Raw genomic sequence first — 27,417 nt, forward strand, 5'->3', positions numbered from 1 at the left:
AGGTATTATCATGTTGGATCAAGAGCTCATTATAGACACTATTATAAGCAAGTTGGTGCTGTAAAACATTCAATAGGGATTTATGTGGATAAGGAAATAAACATTATACATGCACACGCATGCATACATACATACATACATACACTTACACACATACACACATCAGATCTCAGGGTGCCTGGTGGCTGAGTGGACAGCACTCAGGACTCATAATCCTGGGGACCAGGGTTCAGAGTTTTGTTTTCACCCTGATGCGCCTGTTGCCTAGCAGTAAATAGGTACCTGGGAGTTAGACAGCTGCTACGGGCTGCTTCCTGTGTGGGTGTGGGTGTATTCACCTAGTTGTATTCACCTAGTTTTGCTTGCGGGGGTTCAGCTCTGCTCTTTCGGCCCGCCTCTCAACTGTCAATCATCTGTTTCTACTACTACTATTTTTTTTCCCCACCACACACACACACACACCCCCATGAAGCAGCCCGTGACAGCTGACTAACTCGCAGGTACCTATTTACTGCTAGGTAACAGGGGCATAGGGTGAAAGAAACTCTGCCCATCGTTTCTCGCTGGCGCCCGGGATCGAACCCGGGATCACAGGATCACGTGTCCAGCGTGCTGTCCGCTCGGTCACCGGGTCCCTTAGTGTGTGTGTGGGGGGGGGGGGAATATCGTTGATTGAATGACAGTTGAGAGGCGGGCCGAAAGAGCAGAGCTCCCCCATCCCCCCTGCAAGCACAACTAGGTGAATACACACATCCACACACCTCGACATAAAGAGAATACTAAGCCACCCATACCTTGAGGTTACCTTGAGGTGCTTCCGGGGCTTAGCGTCCCCGCGGCCCGGTCGTCGACCAGGCCTCCTGGTTGCCGGAACCATGAAGACAGTTTCCCATTTTCTCCTACCCACAATTGCCATTTCCTCTTAAAATACGATTTCCACTGCACCAAGGTCACCAGTCTCCGTGGTGTAGTGGTAAGACACTGGCCTGGCGTTCCGCGAGCGCTTTGTCATGGGTTCGTATCCTGGCCGGAGAGGATTTACTGGGCGCAAATCCTTAACTGTAGCCTCTGTTTAACTCAACAGTAAAATGGGTACTTGGTTGTAACAACGATTCTTCGCGGCGGGGATCGTACTCCAGGGACCTGCCCGAAACGCTACGCGTACTAGTGGCTGTACAACAATGTAACAACTCTTTTATATATCTCAAAAAAATAAAAAAATAAACAAATAATTGGATTCCGCTTTGTTTACAACTACTGCTATTGCAACTACTACTGTTGGTACGTCTGCTCCTCGTGGACCAGTAGGTTCTGATACTGTCGTTACTGCTGCTGATACCCTCCGGTAGCCGCTGCTGCTGCTGCTGCTGCTGCTGCTGCTGCTGCTGCAAACTCTGCACTCTTGCTGTTGACTGATGCTTAAACTACAAACTACTACCAACTACTTGAAGTCTGTATATCAAAATGTCTCCCGCGGACTTGAGAGACGCGTGCGTCAAGGACCTACCTGGTGTTGTCGAGGGCGTCCTGCAGGAGTTGCGTCGTGTCGGCCTCAACGTCCGTCTGGCACACCTTGGAGAGAGTCAGGATCACCTGTGTCTGTACTGAGCTGCTCTCCACCTCCCTAGTGCCTCTGGGTTTCCTGTCGCTGTCAACATGTTCGGCGTCAGTCGTGGCGGCGTCGTCTTGGGAACTGGGGCTACGCAGCCTGGCAGGACCGCTGCTGCTGGCGGCCGTGTCTTGGCCACCTCCAATGTTGCTGTCATTGGTAGTGGCTTCGGTCACATTTATATTGTCGATTTCGCTTATCCCCAATTCCTTGTTCGTTATATCGGTGTTTCCTTTTCTCTCGTTTTGGGTGTCAGTCAGCTGGCAATATTGTTGTCCAAGAACTTCACTTTCTTCTTTTCTACATGCCACCATCTTGTGTATAGCCACACCTTTCCCACTCGGTCTTGATCTCACACTTTCAGATCTTAGATCCTCGCTTCCTTCTGTCTGTGAGGTTCTCCTGGTCCTAGACAAGGACCTCCTCCTCCGTACTGGTTTCTGGACACCAGCGACCTCTTCATCGTATACTGGGCTTCCTGTTCCACATGTATTTGCGACTTCCATTTCTCTCAAAGAGTCGCCAACTCGAGACGATGACAGAGCTCGACGTCTGGGTTCAGAATCCGGCGATATTGTTTTAGTCTCGACGTCAGAGGAACGTTTAATTTCAGATAGCGTCGCCGACCTGGTCATCCGGCGCTCAGAGCCTCTGGACTTGGATCTTTGGCGCGGTGGAGCAATTGCATTATATTTTGTGGCAGACAAATTATTTTCACCAATATCATTTTCCTGAGTTTCACCAGCTTTCCTGCCGATACTAGCTGATCTCGTCCTGTGGCGGGCTGGTGAACCTTTGACATGATCTTCGGTACTAGCGGAATTTGGATTGGTGACACCATCGACGCTTCCACTGAGGGCTGAATTTATCGATGCACGCGTCCTGCTTCGAGTACTCCTGCGCCAGGGAACAACTACTTCATCACCGTCCTGGAGCTGATCATTACTGACGGAGGTACTCCTGGCTTCATCCCCCTCACAGTTCTTTGCTTCTCGAGTTCGTTGGCGTCGGATGGATGAAGACGACCGGCGACGAACTCTTTCCCGCAAGTCTGTCGTTGCTTCTGGGCGATCACCATCCATAATGTAGTCGCCGCCGCACTCTGATCCTTCCGAAGCCAATCTTCGTCTTGGGAGTGTTTCAGAGGTTCTTTCCCTCCTAAGTTCTCTAGATGTTGACAATGATCTTGGTCTTTCCTTACGATGCTCCTTTGTTTTTCTGATGGAATCCCTGTCTTGCCCTGAAAGAATCTCAACGGAGACTCTTCCCTCTTTGTCTTTACCATTTGTTAAAGTGGTATTATGCAGTGGAATTCGAAATACCACATGAGTTGCCGTTGTAGCTCCAATACCTTTTGAGGGCTTTTGACTCTTGCTGGATTGTTCTGGATCATTTATCTCAATATCTTCATTATTCACTTTGTTTTCTCTATTTACATTAACTTTCATTTTCCCAGATTCCTTAACGATTGCCAGGGATGCAACAACTGGTTGGCTGATGAGGAAGGAAGTTGCCAAGGCGGTCTCCTTATTTGCTTCAGACACTTTCATTTGGGGAGGGATAGTGCCCTCTGGAGACACTTTGGGCGAGTGCGCGCGCGATGTTGCTTCACTTCCACTGCCTCTAGATGCGAGCCGAGAGCTGTGTACTCTTCCTGTTTGGACATCTTCCCTGTGTCTTTCGCACTTATCTTCCTTCTTATTTTGACTTGAAATAGGTTTACTTTTAATATTTTCCAGTATGTATTTCTCTGTTTTTGCTACAGTATCACCAACTGGGCCATTATTGTGTAGGATAGACTGAGGGAGTTCGCTGGCTTTTACGTCTTGAGAAAGTAACTTTGGTTCACCGATTGTTGATGAACTCTGGACAGATCTTTCTTCGTTAACAGGTGTTAGGGAAGACGACCTCTTATGCGACACACAATGAGATTGTCCATCTAGTGAGACGTCTTTGACTGAAAGTCTTGCTGCCGTCCCATTGATTACAGACTCCTTATTCTCCTTTGCTACTGGCAATGGATGTGTAGCTTTGGAACCTAAATAAGCTTTGGTTTTGCGATTTTTCTCCAATGTGTCAGTCGCAGATGTTTGCCCTTCGCTGTCATTTTCTGGTATGGATTCTAGGGAATGCATAGATGAAATGGAATGCCGAGATTTACCAGCTGTGGGAGACACGCTTCTTGGCGCCAACTTGCTGCTCGTCTCAGATTTCACCTCACAAGGAAAGCAGATCTTTGGCGGTGGTGAAGGTGCGGTACTTATCCTTGGCTTGACAGTCGCTAATGGAAGTTGAGTTTTGATTTTGGTTGGAGACAAGGGATGTGTTGTTTCTGGTGCTGTTGGGGGCGGGCAAGGCGTTGGCGTGTCACCAACGGGTTGATGTGACAATGTGCTACATTGGACTTCGGGCACAGTGTTACACTTCTGCTCCAGGAAGAGGCGTTTGTTGGCATCGGGAGAAGATGGTGGTGTTTTGAGCATGTCTCCATCTACAACAGGGATGGCAGGATCGGCTGTCGATGGACTCGGGTTGACAGGAGATCGAGACCCTGCTCGACGAGGCACAACTGTTGGGTTAGTTTTAATATTGGGCCTCGTTGCTTTCCTGCCAGAGGTCGGAGATGAGGCGAGTCGGCCGCCAGTGCCGAGCCGAGGCCCCGGGGGCGTGCGGCGACCGGAAGGAGATATGGGTCTGGCAGACAAACTGGAAAGACTGGACGTGGAACTGGAAGGTGTTGAGAGCATGGAGGTCCTTCCGTCAGGGGAAGTAGGGCGGGAAGATGGACCCGTGACGATTGGGTAGGGTGGGACGGCCTGGGCACATGGCAGACCAGGTGACGAGGGCGGCGTCACCAGGCTCGGCGAGGGTGTGTAACGACTCTCCTCCCTCTCGACAGCCGTCAGTTCTGCCGTCAGTATGTGAGTGAAACTGGAGGTGGCAAGAGGCCCACGGGGTGCCACTACCCTGGGGTTGAGAGGTGGCTTCATAACCAACGGAGAGGCACTGCCCGAAGCCGCTCGTCCACTTTCCGACACGCTAGACTGTGTCACAGTCCTTACTTGATCATCTTTTTCCTCAGTTCCCGTGACAAATGACGTTTCCTCTCTTGCTAGCATGCATGCTGCGCTACTTGTAGTATTCCCCACATAATTTGTCTTGGCTCTGATTTCGATGTCCGACTTTGCCTCTCTTTCACCTCTCCACAATGTTGACGATGGAGTTGGACGATTGTCCTGGCTTGTACCTTTCTGTGACGGCACACCCTCACTGCTACTGCTGTTTTCCTGCGGGGAATTACCGTCTGACTCGTTCTGCTGACGGGTCGAGTCATCATGATCGCTGTCAGTCCACCCTCCGGAGCCCCGCGCCCCGAGGCTCTTGGTCTTCTTGGCTGTAGTGGGCGGCTCCTCGCTGGAGTCCTTCACCCGCTCGATGGACTTGCTCTTCCTGAAGATCGATTTGGTCGACCTATCGTCTTTACCCTTGCGGATAGCAACCTTCGCCTCCTTCTCTTCTTTATTCGCTTTCTCCTTCTTCTTATCTTTGGTAATATCGCTGCTTTTATCCTTCGTTATGGCTTTATCTTTAGCTTTGTTCTTGAAAAATCCGAACATAATGTGGAGACGTGATCTGTGCGAGGCCCAAGTCACACGCTCCTGTGTAAAGTGAATCCAGGACCTCTATAGCCTCACAGTCACGTGCTAGGTGAATGCAGGTCCGCTCTAGCCCCGGGACTGTGAAAGGTGCATCCAGGACTTTGCTGGCCACGCGGTCCTATGACGGCTGCATCTAGAAAACTGCTAGATCGCCTTCAGAAATACAATCACTTGTAATTGATGTTTTCTTCTTACTTTGTGGTTATAATCATTTTAACACTTTATCAATAACATATGAAACTATTTAGCAATGGACACCTGCCCTAGCAATGGACACCTGCCCTAGCAATGGACACCTGCCCTAGCAATGGACACCTGCCCTAGCAATGGACACCTGCCCTAGCAATGGACACCTGCCCTAGCAATGGACACCTGCCCTAGCAATGGACACCTGCCCTAGCAATGGACACCTGCCCTAGCAATGGACAGAAAATGTCTTAAGAAAAATACATGAAAAATCTGCTAATGAATACTCAGGAGTTGCCAAATTTCCTTTAAAGCTACACATATAGTTACGAATCTCGGCATTATTGTAGTATTAAAAACAAAACTACTTTTTACAAAACAGTTTGTATGGAGATCCTCAAATGGAGTAAGAATGTTCATTTACGATTGTAAGTGTGAAAAGAGCTTTGTTGCATCTTCTATAATTAACGAAGTCGAATTCCGAACGTGAGATTGCGTTATAATGATGCATGAAGCATGATAGGAGCTCACTAACGTCAAACTCAAAAGTTCACGCATGAATATGCTCACATACCGGACAGTTAACTGACGAATATGCTGACGTCATACTGAATAGTTCACTGGCGAATATGCTGACAATATTCTGACGTCATACTGAATAGTTCACTGTACAAAATTCAAACTTGTATTATCAGTTGGTTTCCTGCGCCCAGACTTATGGATATATTGCAGGCGTCAGTACGACGTAGAGTGCTATATATTGCAGGCGTCAGTCCGACGTAGAGTGCTATATATTGCTGGCGTCAGTACGACGTAGAGTGCTATATATTGCAGGCGTCAGTCCGACGTTGAGTGCTATATATTGCAGGCGTCTGTCCGACGTAGAGTGCTATATATTGCAGGCGTCAGTCCGACGTAGAGTGCTATATATTGCAGGCGTCAGTCCGACGTAGAGTGCTATATATTGCAGGTGTCAGTACGACGTAGAGTGCTATATATTGCAGGCGTCTGTCCGACGTAGAGTGCTATATATTGCAGGCGTCAGTACGACGTAGAGTGCTATATATTGCAGGCGTCAGTCCGACGTAGAGTGCAATATATTGCAGGCGTCAGTCCGACGTAGAGTGCCATATATTGCAGGCGTCAGTACGACGTAGAGTGCTATATATTGCAGGCGTCTGTCCGACGTAGAGTGCTATATATTGCAGGCGTCAGTCCGACGTAGAATGGTATAAACATTAAATTCAATAATGGCCTGCAGTAACTCGTGTCCCTGTATGGTGGTGGTGGTGGTGGTGGTGGTGGTGGTGGTGGTGGTGGTGGTGATGGTTGTGGTGGTGGTGTTGGTGGTGGTTGTGGTGTTGGTGGTGGTGGTGGTGGTGTTGGTGGTGGTTGTGGTGTTGGTGGTGGTGGTGGTGTTGGTGGTGGTGGTGGTGTTGATGGTGGTGGTGGTGTTGATGGTGGTGGTGATGATGGTGGTGGTGTTGTTGGTGGTGGTGTTGTTGGTGGTGGTTGTGTTGGTGGTAGTGGCAGTGGACATCACCAGTACCCAACACCCTTCAACACCCTCCCTCCAACACCCTCCCTCCCACACTTACTCCCATCCCTTCCACAATCAATCTCTTCCCCCAGCCCTTCCTCATTCCTATCCCCGCCCTCCCTGTCCCCCTGTCCCCCGAGCCCGCCCCCAGCGTACCAGGGAGGGCGACACCCCCCCTTCCCCCCCCCTCCCCCCCCCAGGTGTCGGCCATAAGTCACAGCGTGAACAAGACTGTCAACGCCAAGACTGTCAACGCCAAGACTGTCAACGCCAAGACTGTCAACGCCAAGACTGTCAACGCCATGACTGTCAACGCCACAACGGCCCACAGAAAATGCATTTTAGAACTAATATAACATTAACAGCGTTCCTGTACGAGTCTAGAGAACAACTTTCAACCCTCGTGAACAAAACGACGTTACGTGAACAAAATTAAAGTTAAATTAACAACAACAACACAGGTTAAATAACACGGTAGAGAACACAGTTAATCCAGCCAGTACTTGGACACAAGCCTCTCCACTCCGGGTCCAGACGAAAGGGCAGGAAGAAGGGGGAAGAATACTTGAGACACAAGAAGGTTAGAGATTAAGCACATATGAGATGAGAGATAGAGGACAGTGAAGCAAAGTGTCAACATGATTAAAAGTAAAGTTCATTCATTCTATTACCTGTCCCCCGGTGGCCTAGTGGTTACACACGCCTAGCCAGGGATTAGGTCTGGGTTCGAATCCTGGAGAGTGAGGACTGACTAGGCGCCAATCCTTAACTGTTTGCTCCCCCTGTTCATCCAGCAGTAATTGGGTACTTAGTTGTAAATCGATCAGCGGGTCATGTTCCAGGTAAAACTAGTAGGGTAAGGCTTACCATGAGCTATGGGAAGGGAAAGCTCTCAGCCTGCTAACAGGAGTCAGCAGTCGTCTGCTCCTGTACCCTCCTGTGTGTAAAACTAGTAGGGTAAGGCTTACCATGAGCTATGGGAAGGGAAAGCTCTCAGCCAGCTAACAGGAGTCAGCAGTCGTCTGCTCCTGTACCCTCCTGTGTGTAAAACTAGTAGGGTAAGGCTTACCATGAGCTATGGGAAGGGAAAGCTCTCAGCCAGCTAACAGGAGTCAGCAGTCGTCTGCTCCTGTACCCACCTGTGTGTAAAACTAGTAGGGTAAGGCTTACCATGAGCTATGGGAAGAGAAAGCTCTCAGCCAGCTAACAGGAATTTTTTATGGCGTGCCAGATAGGGCGTGCCAGGGGGGGCGTGCCAGGGGGCGTGCCAGGGGGGGCGTGCCAGGGGGGGGGGGCGTGCCAGGGGGGGGGGGCGTGCCAGTGCTCGGAGCGGATGTAATGCCCCCCTGTCTCCCCCCCCCCCCCACCAAGTCTCATAATGCTATATATAATTAATATACAAACACACACACACCGGGTGTTTGACGTCAGCCTGAGGCCACACACTGCATGGTGTGTGGCCTCACCTATTTGTGCTTGCGGGGGTTGAGCTCTGGCTCTTTGGTCCCGCCTCTCAACTGTCAATCAACTGGTGTACAGGTTCCTGAGCCTATTGGGCTCTATCATATCTACATTTGAAACTGTGTATGGAGTCAGCCTCCACCATATCACTGCCTAATGCATTCCATTTACTAACTACTCTGACACTGAAAAAGTTCCTTCTAACGTCTCTGTGGCTCATGTGGGTACTCAGCTTCCACCTGTGTCCCCTTGTTCGCGTCCCACCAGTGTTGAATAGTTCATCTTTGTTTACCCGGTCGATTCCCCTGAGGATTTTGTAGGTTGTGATCATGTCCCTCCCTACTCTTCTGTCTTCCAGTGTCGTAAGGTGCATTTCCCGCAGCCTTTCCTCATAACTCATGCTTCTTAGTTCTGGGACTAGTCTAGTAGCATACCTTTGGACTTTTTCCAGCTTCGTCTTGTGCTTGTGCTGTACTCACCTAGTTGTACTCACCTAGTTGTGTTTGCGGGGGTTGAGCTCTGGCTCTTTGGTCCCGCCTCTCAACCGTCAATCAACAGGTGTACAGATTCCTGAGCCTATCGGGCTCTGTCATATCTACACTTGAAACTGTGTATGGAGTTAGCCTCCACCACATCACTTCCTAATGCATTCCATTTGTCAACCACTCTGACACTAAAAAAGTTCTTTCTAATATCTCTGTGGCTCATTTGGGCACTCAGTTTCCACCTGTGTCCCCTAGTACGTGTGCCCCTTGTGTTAAATAGACTGTCTTTATCTACCCTATCAATCCCCTTCAGAATCTTGAATGTGGTGATCATGTCCCCCCTAACTCTTCTGTCTTCCAGCGAAGTGAGGTTTAATTCCCGTAGTCTCTCCTCGTAGCTCATACCTCTCAGCTCGGGTACTAGTCTGGTGGCAAACCTTTGAACCTTTTCCAGTTTAGTCTTATCCTTGACTAGATATGGACTCCATGCTGGGGCTGCATACTCCAGGATTGGCCTGACATATATGGTATACAATATATGTGTGTGTGTGTGTGTGTGTGTGTGTGTGTGTGTGTGTGTGTGTGTGTGTGTGTGTGTGTGTGTGTGTTTGTGTGTGTGTGTGTACTCACCTATATGTACTCACCTATATGTGCTTGCAGGATCGAGCATTGACTCTTGGATCCCGCCTTTCTAGCTATCGGTTGTTTACAGCAATGACTCCTGTCCCATTTCCCTATCATACCTAGTTTTAAAAGTATGAATAGTATTTGCTTCCACAACCTGTTCCCCAAGTGCATTCCATTTTTCCACTACTCTCACGCTAAAAGAAAACTTCCTAACATCTCTGTGACTCATCTGAGTTTCCAGTTTCCACCCATGTCCCCTCGTTCTGTTATTATTACGTGTGAACATTTCATCTATTTCCACTTTGTCAATTCCCCTGAGTATTTTATATGTCCCTATCATATCTCCTCTCTCCCTTCTTTTCTCTAGTGTCGTAAGGTTCAGTTCCTTCAGCCGCTCTTCATATCCCATCCCTCGTAGCTCTGGGACAAGCCTCGTCGCAAACCTCTGAACCTTCTCCAGTTTCTTTGTGTGTTTCTTCAGGTGGGGGCTCCATGATGTTCCATGTGTGTGTGTGTGTGTGTGTGTGTGTGTGTGTGTGTGTGTGTGTGTGTGTGTGTGTGTGTGTGTCTGTGTGTGTGTGTGTCTGTGTGTGTGTGTGTGTGTGTGTGTGTGTGTGTGTGTGTGTGTGTGTGTGTGTGTGTGTGTGTGTCTGTGTGTCTGTGTGTGTGTGGGTGGGTGGGTGTTTGTGGGTGGGTGGGTGTTTGTGTGTGGGTGGGTGGGTGTTTGTGTGTGTGTGTGTGTGTGTCTGTGTGTGTATGTGTGTGTGTGTGTGTGTGTGTGTGTGTGTGTGTGTGTGTGTGTGTGTGTGTGTGTGTGTGTGTGTGTCTGTGTGTGTGTGTGTGTACTCACCTAATTGTGCTTGCGGGGGTTGAGCTCTGGCTCTTTGGTCCCGCCTCTCAACCGTCAATCAACTGGTGTACAGATTCCTGAGCCTATTGGGCTCTATCATATCTACATTTGAAACTGTGAATGGAGTCAGCCTCCACCACATCACTTCCTAATGCATTCCATTTGCTAACTACTCTGACACTGAAAAAGTTCTTTCTAACGTCTCTGTGGCTCATTTGGGTACTCAGCTTCCACCTGTGTCCCCTTGTTCGCGTCCCACCAGTGTTGAAAAGTTCATCCTTGTTTACCCGGTCGATTCCCCTGAGGATTTTGTAGGTTGTGATCATGTCCCCCCTTACTCTTCTGTCTTCCAGTGTCGTGAGGTGCATTTCCCGCAGCCTTTCCTCATAACTCATGCCTCTTAGTTCTGGGACTAGTCTAGTAGCATACCTTTGGACTTTTTCCAGCTTCGTCTTGTGCTTGACAAGGTACGGGCTCCATGCTGGGGCCGCATACTCCAGGATTGGTCTTACATATGTGGTGTACAAGATTCTGAATGATTCCTTACACAGGTTCCTGAACGCCGTTCTGATGTTAGCCAGCCTCGCATATGCCGCAGACGTTATTCTCTTTATGTGGGCTTCAGGAGACAGGTTTGGTGTGATATCAACTCCTAGATCTTTCTCTCTGTCTGTTTCATTAAGTACTTCATCTCCTATTCTGTATCCTGTGCCTGGCCTCCTGTTTCCACTGCCTAGTTTCATTACTTTGCATTTACTCGGGTTGAACTTCAACAGCCATTTGTTGGACCATTCACTCAGTCTATCCAGGTCATCTTGTAGCCTCCTACTATCATCCTCTGTTTCAATCCTCCTCATAATTTTTGCATCGTCGGCAAACATTGAGAGGAACGAATCTATACCCTCTGGGAGATCATTTACATATACCAGAAACAGTATAGGTCCAATGACTGACCCCTGCGGGACTCCACTTGTGACGTCTCGCCAATCTGAGACCTCACCCCTCACACAGACTCGTTGTCTCCTGTTGCTTAGGTATTCCTCTATCCACCGGAGTACCTTCCCTCTCACTCCAGCCTGCATCTCCAACTTTCGCACTAGCCTCTTGTGTGGCACTGTATCAAAGGCTTTCTGACAATCCAAAAATATGCAGTCTGCCCACCCTTCTCTTTCTTGCCTTATTTTTGTTGCCTGGTCGTAGAATTCAAGTAACCCTGTGAGGCAGGACCTGCCATCCCTGAACCCATGTTGATGCTGTGTTACAAAGTTCCTTCGCTCCAGATGCTCCACTAGTTTTTTTCGCACAATCTTCTCCATCAGCTTGCATGGTATGCAGGTTAGGGACACTGGCCTGTAGTTCAGTGCCTCCTGTCTATCCCCTTTCTTGTATATCGGGACTACGTTAGCTGCTTTCCAAATATCTGGCAGTTCCCCTGTTGCCAGTGATTTGTTATACACTATGGAGAGTGGTAGGCTCAGTTCTCTTGCTCCTTCCTTTAGAACCCAAGGGGAGATTCCATCTGGGCCTATAGCCTTCGTCACGTCCAACTCTAGTAAACACCTCCTTACTTCCCCACTGGTAATCTCAAACTCTTCCAGTGGTTCCTGGTTAGCTATTCCCTCACTTACCTCTGGAATTTCTCCTTGTTCTAAGGTGAAGACCTCCTGGAATTTCTTATTCAATTCCTCACACACTTCCTTGTCATTTGTAGTGAATCCTTCCGCCCCTATCCTTAATCTCATAACCTGTTCCTTTACTGTTGTTTTTCTCCTAATGTGGCTATGCAGCAATTTAGGCTGAGTCTTTGCCTTGCTTGCGATGTCATTTTCGTATTGTCTTTCTGCCTCTCTTCTCATCCTGACATATTCATTCCTGGTATTGTGTGTGTGTGTGTGTGTGTGTGTGTCTGTGTGTGTGTGGGTGGGTGGGTGTTTGTGTGTATGTGTGTGTGTGTCTGTGTGTGTCTGTGTGTGTATGTGTGTGTGTGTGTGTGTGTGTGTGTGTGTGTGTGTGTGTGTGTGTGTGTGTGTGTGTGTGTGTGTGTGTGTGTGTGTGTGTGTGTGTGTGTGTGTGTGTCTGTGTCTGTGTGTGTGTGTGTGTGTGTGTGTGTGTGGGTGGGTGTGTGAGTGTTTACCTATTTGTACTTGCAGGAACGAGATGCTAGCTCCAGGGCCCCGCCTTCCCAAACACCCGTTGTATAATGCAATGACTCCAGACCTGTTTCCTATATCACATATACCACGTCAACTAGTCTCCCTCCCCCCCTAGGATACAACCCCACAACAGTGGCCTAACTCCCGGGCACCTACTTTCTGCTAGGTGAACAGAGGCACCAGGAAGAAGGAAAGATTATATATAAACAAAAAAGTGTAACATCAAAGGAATTTTAACACAAAAGTTTCGTAAATATTGTAAATTCCGGTTCCAAAGAGGACAGAAGGCTTGTAAACAAGGGTGATGGAGACTGTAAACAAGGGTGATGGAGGCTGTAAACAAGGGTGATGGAGGCTGTAAACAAGGGTGATGGAGGCTGTAAACAAGGGTGATGGAGGCTGTAAACAAGGGTGATGGAGGCTTGTAAACAAGGGTGATGGAGACTGTAAACAAGGGTGATGGAGGCTGTAAACAAGGGTGATGGAGGCTGTAAACAAGGGTGATGGAGGCTGTAAACAAGGGTGATGGAGGCTGTAAACAAGGGTGATGGAGGCTTGTAAACAAGGGTGATGGAGGATGTAAACAAGGGTGATGGAGGCTGTAAACAAGGGTGATGGAGGCTGTAAACAAGGGTGATGGAGGCTTGTAAACAGGGGTGATGGAGACTAGTAAACAAGGGTGATGGAGGCTTGTAAACAAGGGTGATGGAGGCTGTAAACAAGGGTGATGGAGGCTTGTAAACAAGGGTGATGGAGGCTTGTAAACAAGGGTGATGGAGGCTGTAAACAAGGGTGATGGAGGCTTGTAAACAAGGGTGATGGAGGCTTGTAAACAAGGGTGATGGAGGCTGTAAACAAGGGTGATGGAGGCTTTAAACAAGAATGATGGAGGCTGTAAACAAGGGTGATGGAGGCTGTAAACAAGGGTGATGGAGGCTTGTAAACAGGGGTGATGGAGGCTTGTAAACAGGGGTGATGGAGGCTTGTAAACAGGGGTGATGGAGACTAGTAAACAGGGGTGATGGAGGCTTGTAAACAAGGGTGATGGAGGCTTGTAAACAAGAGTGATGGAGGCTTGTAAACAAGGGTGATGGAGGCTGTAAACAAGGGTGATGGAGGCTGTAAACAAGGGTGATGGAGGCTGTAAACAAGGGTGATGGAGGCTGTAAACAAGGTTGATGGAGGCTGTAAACAAGGTTGATGGAGGCTGTAAACAAGGGTGATGGAGGCTGTAAACAAGGGTGATGGAGGCTGTAAACAGGACTGTTTCTTAGTTCCCTCCATCTTTGTTTCCCAGAGGCCACATTCACGAAGCAGTTACGCAAGCACTTACGAACCTGTATGCAGGCGATGAGTCACAATAACGTGGCTAAAGTATGTTGACCAGACCACACACTAGAAGGTGAAGGGACGACGACGTTTCAGTCCGTCCTGGACCATTCTCAAGTCGATTGTGAGAATCGACTTGAGAATGGTCCAGGACGGACCGAAACGTCGTCGTCCCTTCACCTTCTAGTGTGTGGTCTGGTTATCATACGAACGTGTACATCTTTCCTCAATCTTTGGCGGCGTTGGTTACATTTATTAAACAGTTTACAAGCATGAAAACTTGCCAATCAACTGCTGTTATTGTTATAAACAGCCTCCTGGTGCTTCGGAGCTCATTAACTGTTTAATAATTGTAAACAAAGCCGCCAAAGATTGAGGAAAGATGGACAGGTTCGTAAGTGCTTGCGTAACTGCTTCGTGAATCTGGCCCCAGGACCATTTCAGTGTTGGCCGCTCCCCAGAAGGTCATCACGACATGCATTATTCACTTCAAAATCTATTTTATTATAGACAAACTCGTAAGTACACAAAACCGAACATTATAAATTTCATACAGGGGAGGACATAGGGGCTGATCCCTGGTTAAAGGACGACAACGGAGCCGACGGCCACGATCAGCCTATGACATGCCCCTACCTCCCACCAGTCACCCTATAATGTTTAAAAGATATTCACAGATTTGTAATTTATTTCTCAGATGCAAACGAAAGATATTAAGGTTCTACAAGTGTTACGAAAACGTTTTTAGAAAGGTTTGTCTTTGGTGGTGATCCTGTATATGGTGTGGTGGTCCTATATGGTGTGGTGGTCCTGTATGGTGTGGTGGTCCTGTATGGTGTGGTGGTCCTATATGGTGTGGTGGTCCTATATGGTGTGGTGGTCCTGTATGGTGTGGGGGTCCTGTATGGTGTGGTGGTCCTGTATGGTGTGGTGGTCCTATATGGTGTGGTGGTCCTATATGGTGTGGTGGTCCTATATGGTGTGATCCTGTATATGGTGTGGTGGTCCTGTATATGGTGTGGTGGTCCTATATGGTCTGGTGGTCCTATATGGTGTGGTGGTTCTATATGGTGTGGTGGTCCTATATGGTGTGGTGGTCCTATATGGTGTGGTGGTCCTGTATATGGTGTGATCCTGTATATGGTGTGGTGGTCCTGTATATGGTGTGGTGGTCCTATATGGTGTGGTGGTCCTGTATATGGTGTGGTGGTCCTATATATGGTGTGGTGGTCCTGTATGGTGTAGTGATCCTGTATATGGTGTGGTGGTCCTGTATGGTGTGGTGGTCCTATATGGTGTGGTGGTCCTGTATATGGTGTGGTGGTCCTGTATGGTGTGGTGATCCTGTATATGGTGTGGTGGTCCTATATATGGTGTGGTGGTCCTATATGGTGTGGTGATCCTGTATATGGTGTGGTGGTCCTGTATGGTGTGGTGGTCCTGTATGGTGTGGTGGTCCTGTATATGGTGTGGTGGTCCTGTATATGGTGTGGTGATCCTGTATATGGTGTGGTGATCCTGTATATGGTGTGGTGGTCCTGTATGGTGTGGTGGTCCTATATGGTGTGGTGATCCTGTATATGGTGTGGTGATCCTGTATATGGTGTGGTGGTCCTATATGGTGTGGTGGTCCTGTATGGTGTGGTGATCCTGTATATGGTGTGGTGGTCCTGTATGGTGTGGTGATCCTGTATATGGTGTGGTGGTCCTGTATGGTGTGGTGGTCCTGTATGGTGTGGTGGTCCTATATGGTGTGGTGATCCTGTATATGGTGTAATGATCCTGTATATGGTGTGGTGGTCCTATATGGTGTGGTGGTCCTGTATGGTGTGGTGATCCTGTATATGGTGTGGTGGTCCTGTATATGGTGTGGTGGTCCTATATGGTGTGGTGATCCTGTATGGTGCGGTGGTCCTGTATATGGTGTGGTGGTCCTATATGGTGTGGTGGTCCTATATGGTGTGGTGGTCCTGTATGGTGTGGTGGTCCTATATGGTGTGGTGATCCTATATGGTGTGGTGGTCCTGTATGGTGTGGTTGTCCTATATGGTGTGGTTGTCCTATATGGTGTGTTTGTCCTATATGGTGTGGTGGTCCTATATGGTGTGGTTGTCCTATATGGTGTGGTTGTCCTATATGGTGTGGTTGTCCTATATGGTGTGGTGGTCCTGTATATGGTGTGGTGGTCCTGTATGGTGTGGTTGTCCTATATGGTGTGGTTGTCCTATATGGTGTGGTGGTCCTGTATATGGTGTGGTGGTCCTGTATATGGTGTGGTTGTCCTATATGGTGTGGTTGTCCTATATGGTGTGTTTGTCCTATATGGTGTGGTGGTCCTATATGGTGTGGTTGTCCTATATGGTGTGGTTGTCCTATATGGTGTGGTTGTCCTATATATGGTGTGGTGGTCCTATATGGTGTGGTGGTCCTGTATATGGTGTGGTGGTCCTGTATATGGTGTGGTGGTCCTGTATGGTGTGGTTGTCCTATATGGTGTGGTTGTCCTATATAGTGTGGTGGTCCTGTATATGGTGTGGTGGTCCTGTATGGTGTGGTGGTCCTATATGGTGTGGTGGTCCTATATGGTGTGGTGGTCCTGTATGGTGTGGTGGTCCTATATGGTGTGGTGATCCTGTATGGTGTTGTGGTCCTATATATGAGTGTTGGAGAGGGGGTCTACCCCACACCAACACCACCTTGAGCACTACCTTGAGCACTACCTTGAGCACCACCTTGAGCACCACCTTGAGCACCACCTTGAGCACCACCTTGAGCACCACCTTGAGCACCACCTTGAGCACCACCTTCAGCACCACCTTGAGCACCACCTTGAGCACCACCTTGAGCACCACCTTGAGCACCACCTTGAGCACCACCTTGAGCACCACCTTGAGCACCACCTTGAGCACCACCTTGAGCACCACCTTGAGCACCACCTTGAGCACCACCTTGAGCACCACCTTGAGCACTACCTTGAGCACCACCTTGAGCACCACCTTGAGCACCACCTTGAGCACCACCTTGAGCACCACCTTGAGCACCACCTTGAGCACCACCTTGAGCACCACCTTGAGCACCACCTTGAGCACCACCTTGAGCACCACCTTGAGCACCACCTTGAGCACCACCTTGAGCACCACCTTGAGCACCACCTTGAGCACCACCTTGAGCACCAAGCCTTCCGCTGGCCACGACCAAAATAGACAACATAGATTACGGTCTATGAGCGCCTGGTGACAGCTGAGTACAGCGAGGACTGCCAGGAGTGTATTGGGCAGTGACACCCCTCGCAGCACTCTGGAGGGGTGCTGAGGGAGGCCAGGGGGTGCTGAGGGAGGCCAGGGGGGGTGCTGAGGGAGGCCAGGGGGGGTGCTGAGGGAGGCCAGGGGGTGCTGAGGGAGGCCAGGGGGTGCTGAGGGAGGCCAGGGGGTGCTGAGGGAGGCCAGGGGGTGCTGAGGGAGGCCAGGGAGGTGCTGAGGGAGGTCAGGGGGGGGTGCTGAGGGAGGCCAGGGGGTGCCGAGGGAGGCCAGGGGGTGCTGAGGGAGGCCAGGGGGTGCTGAGGGAGGCCAGGGGGGGTGCTGAGGGAGGCCAGGGGGGGTGCTGAGGGAGGCCAGGGGGGGGTGCTGAGGGAGGCCAGGGGGTGCTGAGGGAGGCCAGGGGGTGCTGAGGGAGGCCAGGGGGTGCTGAGGGAGGCCCGGGGGGGGTGCTGAGGGAGGCCAGGGGGGGTGCTGAGGGAGGCCAGGGGGTGCTGAGGGAGGCCAGGGGGTGCTGAGGGAGGCCAGGGAGGTGCTGAGGGAGGCCAGGGGGTGCTGAGGGAGGCCAGGGGGTGCTGAGGGAGGCCAGGGGGGTGCTGAGGGACGCCAGGGGGGTGCTGAGGGACGCCAGGGGGTGCTGAGGGACGCCAGGGGGTGCTGAGGGACGCCAGGGGGGTGCTGAGGGAGGCCAGGGGGTGCTGAGGGACGCCAGGGGGGTGCTGAGGGAGGCCAGGGGGGGTGCTGAGGGAGGCCAGGGGGTGCTGAGGGAGGCCAGGGGGTGCTGAGGGAGGCCAGGGAGGTGCTGAGGGAGGCCAGGGGGTGCTGAGGGAGGCCAGGGGGGGTGCTGAGGGAGGCCAGGGGGGGTGCTGAGGGAGGCCAGGGGGTGCTGAGGGAGGCCAGGGGGTGCTGAGGGAGGCCAGGGGGTGCTGAGGGAGGCCAGGGAGGTGCTGAGGGAGGCCAGGGGGGTGCTGAGGGACGCCAGGGGGGTGCTGAGGGACGCCAGGGGGTGCTGAGGGACGCCAGGGGGTGCTGAGGAGGGCAGGGGGTGCTGAGGTAAGCCAGGGGGTGCTGAGGAGGGCAGGGGGGAGGGGTGCTGAACGCGTTGACAGGGAAGCACTGTTCGAACATCAGTTACGAGTCATGTTTTTAGTTCACAAACTAGGAGAAGGGGGCTGGAGGGGGTAGGGGGTTGGCGGCTGGATTAACGAGCCTCGGGCCAATGTTTACGAGGCGAGGCTGCGTGAACTATGGCCCAATTCTCTCTAATCCAGCCGCGGCCCACAATTTTATGAATAAAACGTTTTACACAGGACGAGCAACTGATGATGTTCGAAAGTTCGTTTCGTCCGTGTTCGTGTCCCAGGTCTGTGGCTTCGTCCCAGTGTTCGTGTCCCAGCTCTGACTGTGGCTTCGTCCCAATGTTCGTGTCCCAGCTCTGACTGTGGTTTCGTCCCAGTGTTCGTGTCCCAGCTCTGACTGTGGCTTCGTCCCAGTGTTCGTGTCCCATCTCTGACTGTGGCTTCGTCCCAGTGTTCGTGTCCCAGTTCTGTGGCTTCGTCCCAGTGTTCGTGTCCCATCTCTGACTGTGGCTTCGTCCCAGTGTTCGTGTTCCAACTCTGACTGTGGCTTCGTCCCCGTGTTCGTGTCCCAGCTCTGACTGTGGCTTCGTCCCAGTGTTCGTGTCCCATCTCTGACTCTGGCTTCGTCCAAGTGTTCGTGTCCCATCTCTGACTCTGGCTTCGTCCAAGTGTTCGTGTCCCAGCTCTGACTGTGGCTTCGTCCCAGTGTTCTTGTCCCAGCTCTGTGGCTTCGTCCAAGTGTTCGTGTCCCAGCTCTGACTGTGGCTTCGTCCCCGTGTTCGTGTCCCAGTTCTGTGGCTTCGTCCCAGTGTTCGTGTCCCAGCTCTGACTGTGGCTTCGTCCCGGTGTTCGTGTCCCAGCTCTGACTGTGGCTTCGTCCCAGTGTTCTTGTCCCAGCTCTGTGGCTTCGTCCAAGTGTTCGTGTCCCAGCTCTGACTGTGGCTTCGTCCCAGTGTTCTTGTCCCAGCTCTGTGGCTTCGTCCAAGTGTTCGTGTCCCAGCTCTGACTGTGGCTTCGTCCCCGTGTTCGTGTCCCAGTTCTGTGGCTTCGTTACAGTGTTCGTGTCCCATCTCTGACTCTGGCTTCGTCCAAGTGTTCGTGTCCCAGCTCTGACTGTGGCTTCGTCCCAGTGTTCGTGTGCCAGCTCTGACAGTGGCTTCGTCCAAGTGTTCGTGTCCCAGCTCTGACTGTGGCTTCGTCCCCGTGTTCGTGTCCCAGTTCTGTGGCTTCGTCCCAGTGTTCGTGTCCCAGCTCTGACTGTGGCTTCGTCCCCGTGTTCGTGTCCCAGTTCTGTGGCTTCGTCCCAGTGTTCGTGTCCCAGCTCTGACTGTGGCTTCGTCCCGGTGTTCGTGTCCCAGCTCTGACTGTGGCTTCGTCCCAGTGTTCTTGTCCCAGCTCTGTGGCTTCGTCCAAGTGTTCGTGTCCCAGCTCTGACTGTGGCTTCGTCCCCGTGTTCGTGTCCCAGTTCTGTGGCTTCGTTACAGTGTTCGTGTCCCATCTCTGACTGTGGCTTCGTCCCAGTGTTCGTGTCCCAGCTCTGACTGTGGCTTCGTCCCAGTGTTCGTGTCCCAGCTCTGACTGTGGCTTCGACCACCTACTACAGGTCCAAAATAGTACCAAGAGAAAACGTCTATTAAAACCTCATTATACTCAAAATTATAATATACATTAAAATTAATTTATATTCCAGAAAATACCGTGTTTTATTTACAATTTAATATGTTATAAAATACAATATGTTAAATTTATCGAATGTGTCTGTGGGTAGACCGCTGCTTGAACGACCCAAGCTGTTCTGGTGAACGGTCCCAACGTCTGGAAATTGTCGTACTGAAGTGCCCTAACCTACCAGAGGATCCACGAACAGAAAACGGGACATTATGGCAACTCTGCGAGGCGCTCCCATTTTCTTAAGTATGAGGCAGCCCGTCCTTATAAATGCCATAAGCTCGTTAATGCAGCCGCCAAACCCCAATTTCACGAATGAAAAACAGTTTACACACGACTCACAAGTGATGACGTTCGAACACTTCCGGAACAAGTGCTTCACTGACGACTTGTGTTCGAACCACAACGCTGTAAATGCTTCACCCACGTACTACAAATGCAAATAATCGCCAACAGAACCTAAACACCTAACCTAACCTATAACTATATATACACAATATGCTAATATACTATAATATTAATTTATATTTGAGAAAATTACTGTGTTGAATGAACAGCATGTTAAAATTGATGAATACGTCTGTGGGGGTCGACCGCTGGATGGAATGGACTTGAGTCAGGGACGGGTTAGTAAATACTTCACTCACGAAGTAAAAATACTAATAATTCTCAACAGAACCTAACCTAAGATAACCTAAACTAACTTAAGATAACCTAAGATAACCTAAACTAACTTAAGATAACCTAACCTAAGATAACCTAAACTAACTTAAGATAACCTAACCTAAGATAACCTAACCGGGAGCCGGTCGGCCGAGCGGACAGCACGCTGGACTTGTGATCCTGTGGTCCTGGGTTCGATCCCAGGCGCCGGCGAGAAACAATGGGCAGAGTTTCTTTCACCCTATGCCCCTGTTACCAGCAGTAAAATAGGTACATGGGTGTTAGTCAGCTGTCACGGGCTGCTTCCTGGGGGTGGAGGCCTGGTCAAGGACCGGGCCGCGGGGACAATAAGCCCCGAAATCATCTCAAGAATCTCAAGATAACCTAACCTAATCTTTAGATTCGTAGTCCTGTGGTTCCGGGTTCGATCCCCGGTGGAGGCAGACACAAATGGGTAAAAATTTTCTTTCACCCTAATGCACCTGTTACCCAGCAGTAAAATAGGTACCTGGGTGTTAGTCAGCTGTCACGGGCTGCTTCCTGGGGGTGGAGGCCTGGTGGAGGACCGGGCCGCGGGAACAATAAGCCCCGAAATCATCTCAAGATTACCTCAATAAGATAACCTAACCTAACCTAGCCTAACCTAACCTAACCTCAAAAAGATAACCTAACCTAACCTAGGTCTAACTCTACACGAAATCCTAAATATATTAGTGTCCAAGCTCGTAATATGTTTAATACAAACTAAGATGTACAGGTTTCGTAAATGAACACACAAATAGTTGATATATCCTAGTTCATCGATGGCTATCTTCACTGATATCTTAAACTATGTTTCCTTTGGTTTTTGTTATCTGCTTGATTGGCTCTTTCTCTGTGTCTTGCTGGTCTGTGTCTGCTGTTATCTTTGTCTGCTGTTATCTTTGTCTGCTGTTATCTTTGTCTGCTGTTATCTTTGTCTGCTGTTATCCGTCTGTCTCTCTCTTCCTCTTTTCATTGGTTATTTCGTCATTGTTTCGTCATTGTTTCGTCATTGTTTCGTCAGTGTTTCGACAGTGTTTCGACAGTGTTTCGACAGTGTTTCTTCAGTGTTTCGACAGTGTTTCCCTAGTGTTTCCGTAGTGTTTCGTCAGTGTTTCGACAGTGTTTCGAAAGTGTTTCGACAGTGTTTCGACAGTGTTTCTTCAGTGTTTCGTCAGTGTTTCCCTAGTGTTTCCGTAGTGTTTCGTCAGTGTTTCCCTAGTGTTTCCCCAGTGTTTCCCCAGTGTTTCCCCAGTGCTTCCTCAGTGTTTCCCCAGTGTTTCGTCAGTGTTTCCCTAGTGTTTCCCTGGTGTTTCCCCAGTGTTTCGTCAGTGTTTCCCTAGTGTTTCCCTAGTGTTTCCCCAGTGTTTCCCCAGTGTTTCCTCAGTGTTTCCTCAGTGTTTCCCCAGTGTTTCCCCAGTGTTTCCTCAGTGTTTCCTCAGTGTTTCCTCAGTGTTTCCTCAGTGTTTCCTCAGTGCTTCGTCAGTGTTTCCTCAGCGTTTCCTCAGGGTTTCCTCAGGGTTTCCTCAGGGTTTCCTCAGGGTTTCGTTAGTGTTTCGTCAGTGTTTCGTTAGTGTTTCGTCAGTGTTTCCCTAGTGTTTCGTCAGTGTTTCGTTAGTGTTTCGTCGGTGTTTCGTTAGTGTTTCGTCAGTGTTTCGTCAGTGTTTCGTCAGTGTTTCGTCAGTGTTTCGTCAGTGTTTCTTCAGTGTTTCTTCAGTGTTTCTTCAGTGTTTCTTCAGTGCTTCGTCAGTGTTTCTTCAGTGTTTCTTCAGTGTTTCTTCAGTGCTTCGTCAGTGTTTCGTCAGTGTTTCGTCAGTGTTTCCTCAGAGTTTCGTCAGTGTTTCCTCAGAGTTTCGTCAGTGTTTCCTCAGTGTTTCCTCAGAGTTTCGTCAGTGTTTCCTCAGAGTTTCGTCAGTGTTTCGTCAGTGTTTCGTCAGTGTTTCTTCAGTGCTTCGTCAGTGTTTCTTCAGTGTTTCTTCAGTGCTTCGTCAGTGTTTCGTCAGTGTTTCCTCAGAGTTTCGTCAGTGTTTCGTCAGTGTTTCGTCAGTGCTTCGTCAGTGTTTCCTCAGTGTTTCGTCAGTGTTTAGTGAGAGCGTGAGCCCTGACGGGTGGCCCATGTGTATTTACACAGCCCGTCCTCGCATACAAAGATCCAAGCTCGTTAATCCAGCCGCCAAACCCCAGCTGTTTAAGAATGAAAAGCTGTTTACACACGACTCACAACTGACGACGTCCGAACACTTCCGGAACAAGTGCTTCGCTGACGACTTGTATTCGAACCACAACGCTGTAAATGCTTCACCCACGAACTTCAAATAATCGCCAACAGAACCTGAACACCTAATCTAACCTACGCCTAACTATACATAGAATGTTTATGTATAATAATTTTGATTTATATATGAAAACAAACCAATTTTTGCTACACAGTATGTTAAAATTGACGAATTCGTCTGGGGGGGGGGAGGCCGGCCGCCGCTTTAACCAGCCTAGTGTGAGGACAGGTCGACTTAACACATCCCCCCCAGAACGCCCTTTGCCCCTCACACTATAAACACATTTCAACATTTTTTTCATTTCACAAACACAACTTCACAAACTTCACTCGGTTGCTATTTTCCGGCAGCAACAGTCTGTGTGCTCACATTATGCGTTCACTTAGTGCCTTAGGCACTCACTATCGTCACCACAAGGCACTGAGGGCCACATATACAGTGCCTAGCGAGCCGTTTAGGCTGAACAAGGTAGTATTCCTTCACCAATACGCCCACTACACATTTCCATTTTCTATAACTTGCTTATCAGTTCCGGGGAAGTTCTGCTCAGTTAACACTCTAAGGACAACACTCGAGGGAGCCTGTGTTTGTGTGTGTATGTGTGTGTGTGTGTGTGTGTGTGAGGGGAGGGAGAGTGTGTGTGTGTGTGAGAGGCTGCAGGTGAGGGAAGACCAGGAGGCCGGTAGAGAGAGAGGGAGGAGAGAGAGAGGGAGAGACGCAGGGAGTGAGAGGGGGTGTTTCTTGACACCATCAGCCGCCATAGCCACTCCACGTTTTCTATACCTCTTCAGCCTTTACTAAAACGGTATATTTTGCCGTTAACGCAACGGAAAACGGGTTGAAAGAGCCAGAGGGAGTGCACTTAAGGTGCCAAAGTGCTGTGAAAAAGCGTAGGGAAAGGCCGAGCGAGTGCCATGAGGGGCCAAAGGCGGTGCCTGGCACCCCCTCCACATCACACCCACAACAGAAATAGGCACTAAGCCAGACAGTCCCCTACCTTCCCCACCTATTTTAACGGTACCCATCATTACAGTACCCCTGGCAACAGTACCACGTGACTCCCGTTGTCTCAGTAACGGTAGCCATCATTATAGTACCCCTGGCAACAGTACCACGTGACTCCCGTTGTCTCAGTAACGGTAGCCATCATTATAGTACCCCTGGCAACAGTACCACGTGGCTCCCGTTGTCTCAGTAACGGTAGCCATCATTATAGTACCCCTGGCAACAGTACCACGTGGCTCCCGTTGTCTCAGTGACGGTAACCATCATTACAGTACCCCTGGCAACAGTACCTCGTGGCTCCCGTTGTCTCAGTAACGGTAGCCATCATTATAGTACCCCTGGCAACAGTACCACGTGGCTCCGTTGTCTCAGTAACGGTACCCATCATTATAGTACCCCTGGCAACAGTACCACGTGGCTCCCGTTGTCTCAGTAACGGTACCCATCATTACAGTACCCCTGGCAACAGTACCACGTGGCTCCCGTTGTCTCAGTAACGGTAGCCATCATTACAGTACCCCTGGCAACAGTACCACGTGGCTCCCGTTGTCTCAGTAACGGTACCCATCATTATAGTACCCCTGGCAACAGTACCACGTGGCTCCCGTTGTCTCAGTAACGGTAACCATCATTATAGTACCCCTGGCAACAGTACCACGTGGCTCCCGTTGTCTCAGTAACAGTAACCATCATTAATGCAGTTGTTCTAATGCAAGCTTCCACCTTGGGGAAAATCAAACAGTCCATTGAACTCCTTGGAAGGAAATGTATTGAGCTCGGTTTCACTCTCTCCACAAACAAGACGAAGGCATACTCCCATCACAAGCGGAGAGCAAATGAAGAACTACAAATTAATGGTGTAACACTTGAATGGGTTGACCACTATCGGTACCTTAGCGTCACTGTCGGCTCTAACAAGGGGAAGAAAGAGGAGCTCAATCAACTCATAGGAACATGCAAAAGTCGACTCAGGGCACTGAAAGCTATGACCTGGAATGGACATGGAGCCTCTATTGCCGTGCTTAAAATGATGTACACAGCCTATGTGCGCTCCGTCATAGACTATGCCGCACCAGTTCTGTGCACCTACTCCCAAAGTGATAAGAAAAGGCTTGAAAGCATTCAAAATGAAGCCATGACAATCATTCTTGGAGTTCCAAGAACTGCCAAAACGTCTAATCTACGAGAGGAGTTGTCCCTTCCCAGTGTTAAAAGCAGAATTAATGAACTGAATGCTAAGCTTGCAATTAGGATAGCCAGAGATCCCCATTACAATGATATTGCTAAGAAAAAACTGAGCTCTGTGCTACTTTCAGGGGGAAACAGGAGAAGCAAAAAATGGCACCACAGATCAGTCTGCTACCTTGCAGAGCTTCACCTGCTTGAGCAAGCCCGTGAGCTCCTGCCTGTAGAGAGGTTACCTCCTGGGAGGATGACTCATGCAGGATTATCATCAATGAAATGACAATGAAAAAATCCAACATGATACCACAAGAAATGAAGCACAAGTATCTCGAGAAAATTTATAAAGAAGCCGGAGATGAACTCGATCAAATCTACACTGACGGGTCATCTAACCCTGTCAATGGCAGGGCTGGTGCAGCATACACGGTAATCAAGGATAATACCTTCCAATGCAGAAATGAAGAAAAAGCACGTATTGAGAACTATGCCTCTTCAACGCAAGCAGAGCTAACTGCCATTGTTATGGCGTTAAGATTCCTTGAACGGAACACTAATGGTGCAGTGATCTGCACTGACTCTAAGGCAGCACTGCAAAGCCTAAGTAAAAATCAGGCAGAAAATCCTGTGATAGTCGCTAAGATCAAGAGAGCTGTGAGGATACTAACCAATCAGGGAAGTCTAGTTTCTGTGGATCCCCTCCCATGTTGGGGCTCCCCTCCCATGTTGGGGCTCCCCTCCCATGTTGGAATATGTGGGAATGAACGAGCAGATGTGCTGGCTGCTGAAGGCGCTGAAGGAGACCATATTGAATACTTCATACCCAAGACTCTACTACAAATTAGAGGTATTGTCAGGCAACATCACCGTGACAAGGTAACTGAGGAAAGGAGGATAGAAGCACAAACCAGTGAATCTGTACGATGGTACAACATGGTTGTTGCTGGCAATCCCAATCATTATGGCCGAAGAGGAGGAGAACGAGGGAGAGAATCAGTAATAGCGAGAATCCGTCTTGGATACAAATATCCATGGAGATTCGGAATGGAAACAACAGCTGATCAGCGGACTTGCTGAATCTGATGAGAGTGATGGACACCACCTTGACCACTATCTACGTGAATGTGAACACCTGAGAGACATTAGGAATATGTGTAGAATAATAAACCCCACATTGTTTGAGTTAGGAAAACACTATTTGTCAAGTATTGATACTGTTCTTAAAAGATTCCCCCATTTTGCACCCGCAAGATAACGTAAGATTTTAAGGGTTGACGAATGTTAATCTTCTTGTTTGATAAGCTGTTCACTTGAGACAGTTAAGCAAGTCCCAGCTGTGTCTGGGTACAAGTGACAGGATGAACAACCCAGCGGGTTTTCTTCCTATTGGGGAGTGTTGTACATGCTGCTATGGCGGTGTGTCCACTCACAGGATGAGTGACGCTGCCCAATACTGTCACTATGGCGGTGTGTCCACTCACAGGATGAGTGGCGCTGCCCAATACTGTCACTATGGCGGTGTGTCCACTCACAGGATGAGTGGCGCTGCCCAATACTGTCACTATGGCGGTGTGTCCACTCACAGGATGAGTGGCGCTGGCCAATACTGTCACTATGGCGGTGTGTCCACTCACAGGATGAGTGGCGCTGCCCAATACTGTCACTATGGCGGTGTGTCCACTCACAGGATGAGTGGCGCTGCCCAATACTGTTACTATGGTGGTGTGTCCACTCACAGGATGAGTGGCGCTGCCCAATACTGTTACTATGGCGGTGTGTTCACTCACAGGATGAGTGGCGCTGCCCAATACTGTCACTATGGCGGTGTGTCCACTCTGGTCTGAGTGTGACCCTCCACTCTGGTGTGAGTGTGACCCTCCACTCTGGTGAGTGATCATTATTATTGTGCAAAAGTTGTGCAATATTAGTGTACAAATTATACACTGTCACTAATAATGCCAATTTAATCTTTTGGGTGAGTTTGTGTCCGGTGAAGGGGAGACATGAAGCAGTTACCCATCAAACACAGCACCGTTTTCTGTTGCGACGCAACATCAGAGGCTGGTTGGTCAACCTGTCCTCTCACATAATACAGTTTGACGTCAAAATGGGTGAGCCTGGCAGCCTCATATATGAGGCTGCCAGGCTCACACGTGTGGTCAGGTGTGTGGGGCTGCCAGGCTCACATGTGTGGTCAGGTGTGTGTGGCTGCCAGGCTCACATGTGTGGTCAGGTGTGTGTGGCTGCCAGGCTCACATGTGTGGTCAGGTGTGTGTGGCTGCCAGGCTCACATGTGTGGTCAGGTGTGTGTGGCTGCCAGGCTCACATGTGTGGTCAGGTGTGTGTGGCTGCCAGGCTCACATGTGTGGT

The 27,417-nt window shown here is 49.7% G+C and overlaps 2 protein-coding genes across 8 annotated transcripts in view; both read right to left on the reverse strand.

Moving 5' to 3' along the window:
* The window catches only part of LOC123753533 (trichohyalin), a 460,426-nt gene that overhangs the window by 70,713 nt on the left and 362,296 nt on the right, over nucleotides 1-27,417 (reverse strand). Inside the window, exon 1 of one of the 7 annotated variants that reach the window (XM_069311054.1) lies at nucleotides 1,508-5,388. The exons of 3 other annotated variants lie outside the window; for them this stretch is intronic. In XM_069311054.1, the coding sequence (XP_069167155.1) occupies nucleotides 1,508-5,226 (3,719 nt within the window). In that variant the 5' untranslated portion in view covers nucleotides 5,227-5,388. Of the gene's footprint in view, nucleotides 1-1,507; nucleotides 5,389-27,417 lie in introns of those variants that run through there. 3 more of the 7 variants (XM_069311053.1, XM_069311055.1, XM_069311056.1) reach the window with 3 other exon arrangements.
* The window catches only part of LOC138355940 (collagen alpha-1(V) chain-like), a 41,688-nt gene continuing 29,914 nt past the window's right edge, over nucleotides 15,644-27,417 (reverse strand). Inside the window, exons 4-5 of the mRNA XM_069311486.1 lie at nucleotides 16,608-17,083; nucleotides 15,644-16,087 (exon numbers count right to left, since the gene is read on the reverse strand). Of these exons, the coding sequence (XP_069167587.1) occupies nucleotides 15,644-16,087; nucleotides 16,608-17,083 (920 nt within the window). The remainder of the gene's footprint in view (nucleotides 16,088-16,607; nucleotides 17,084-27,417) is intronic.

The sequence above is a fragment of the Procambarus clarkii genome, chromosome 69, assembly GCF_040958095.1.
Source record: "Procambarus clarkii isolate CNS0578487 chromosome 69, FALCON_Pclarkii_2.0, whole genome shotgun sequence".
Lineage (NCBI taxonomy): Eukaryota > Metazoa > Arthropoda > Malacostraca > Decapoda > Cambaridae > Procambarus > Procambarus clarkii.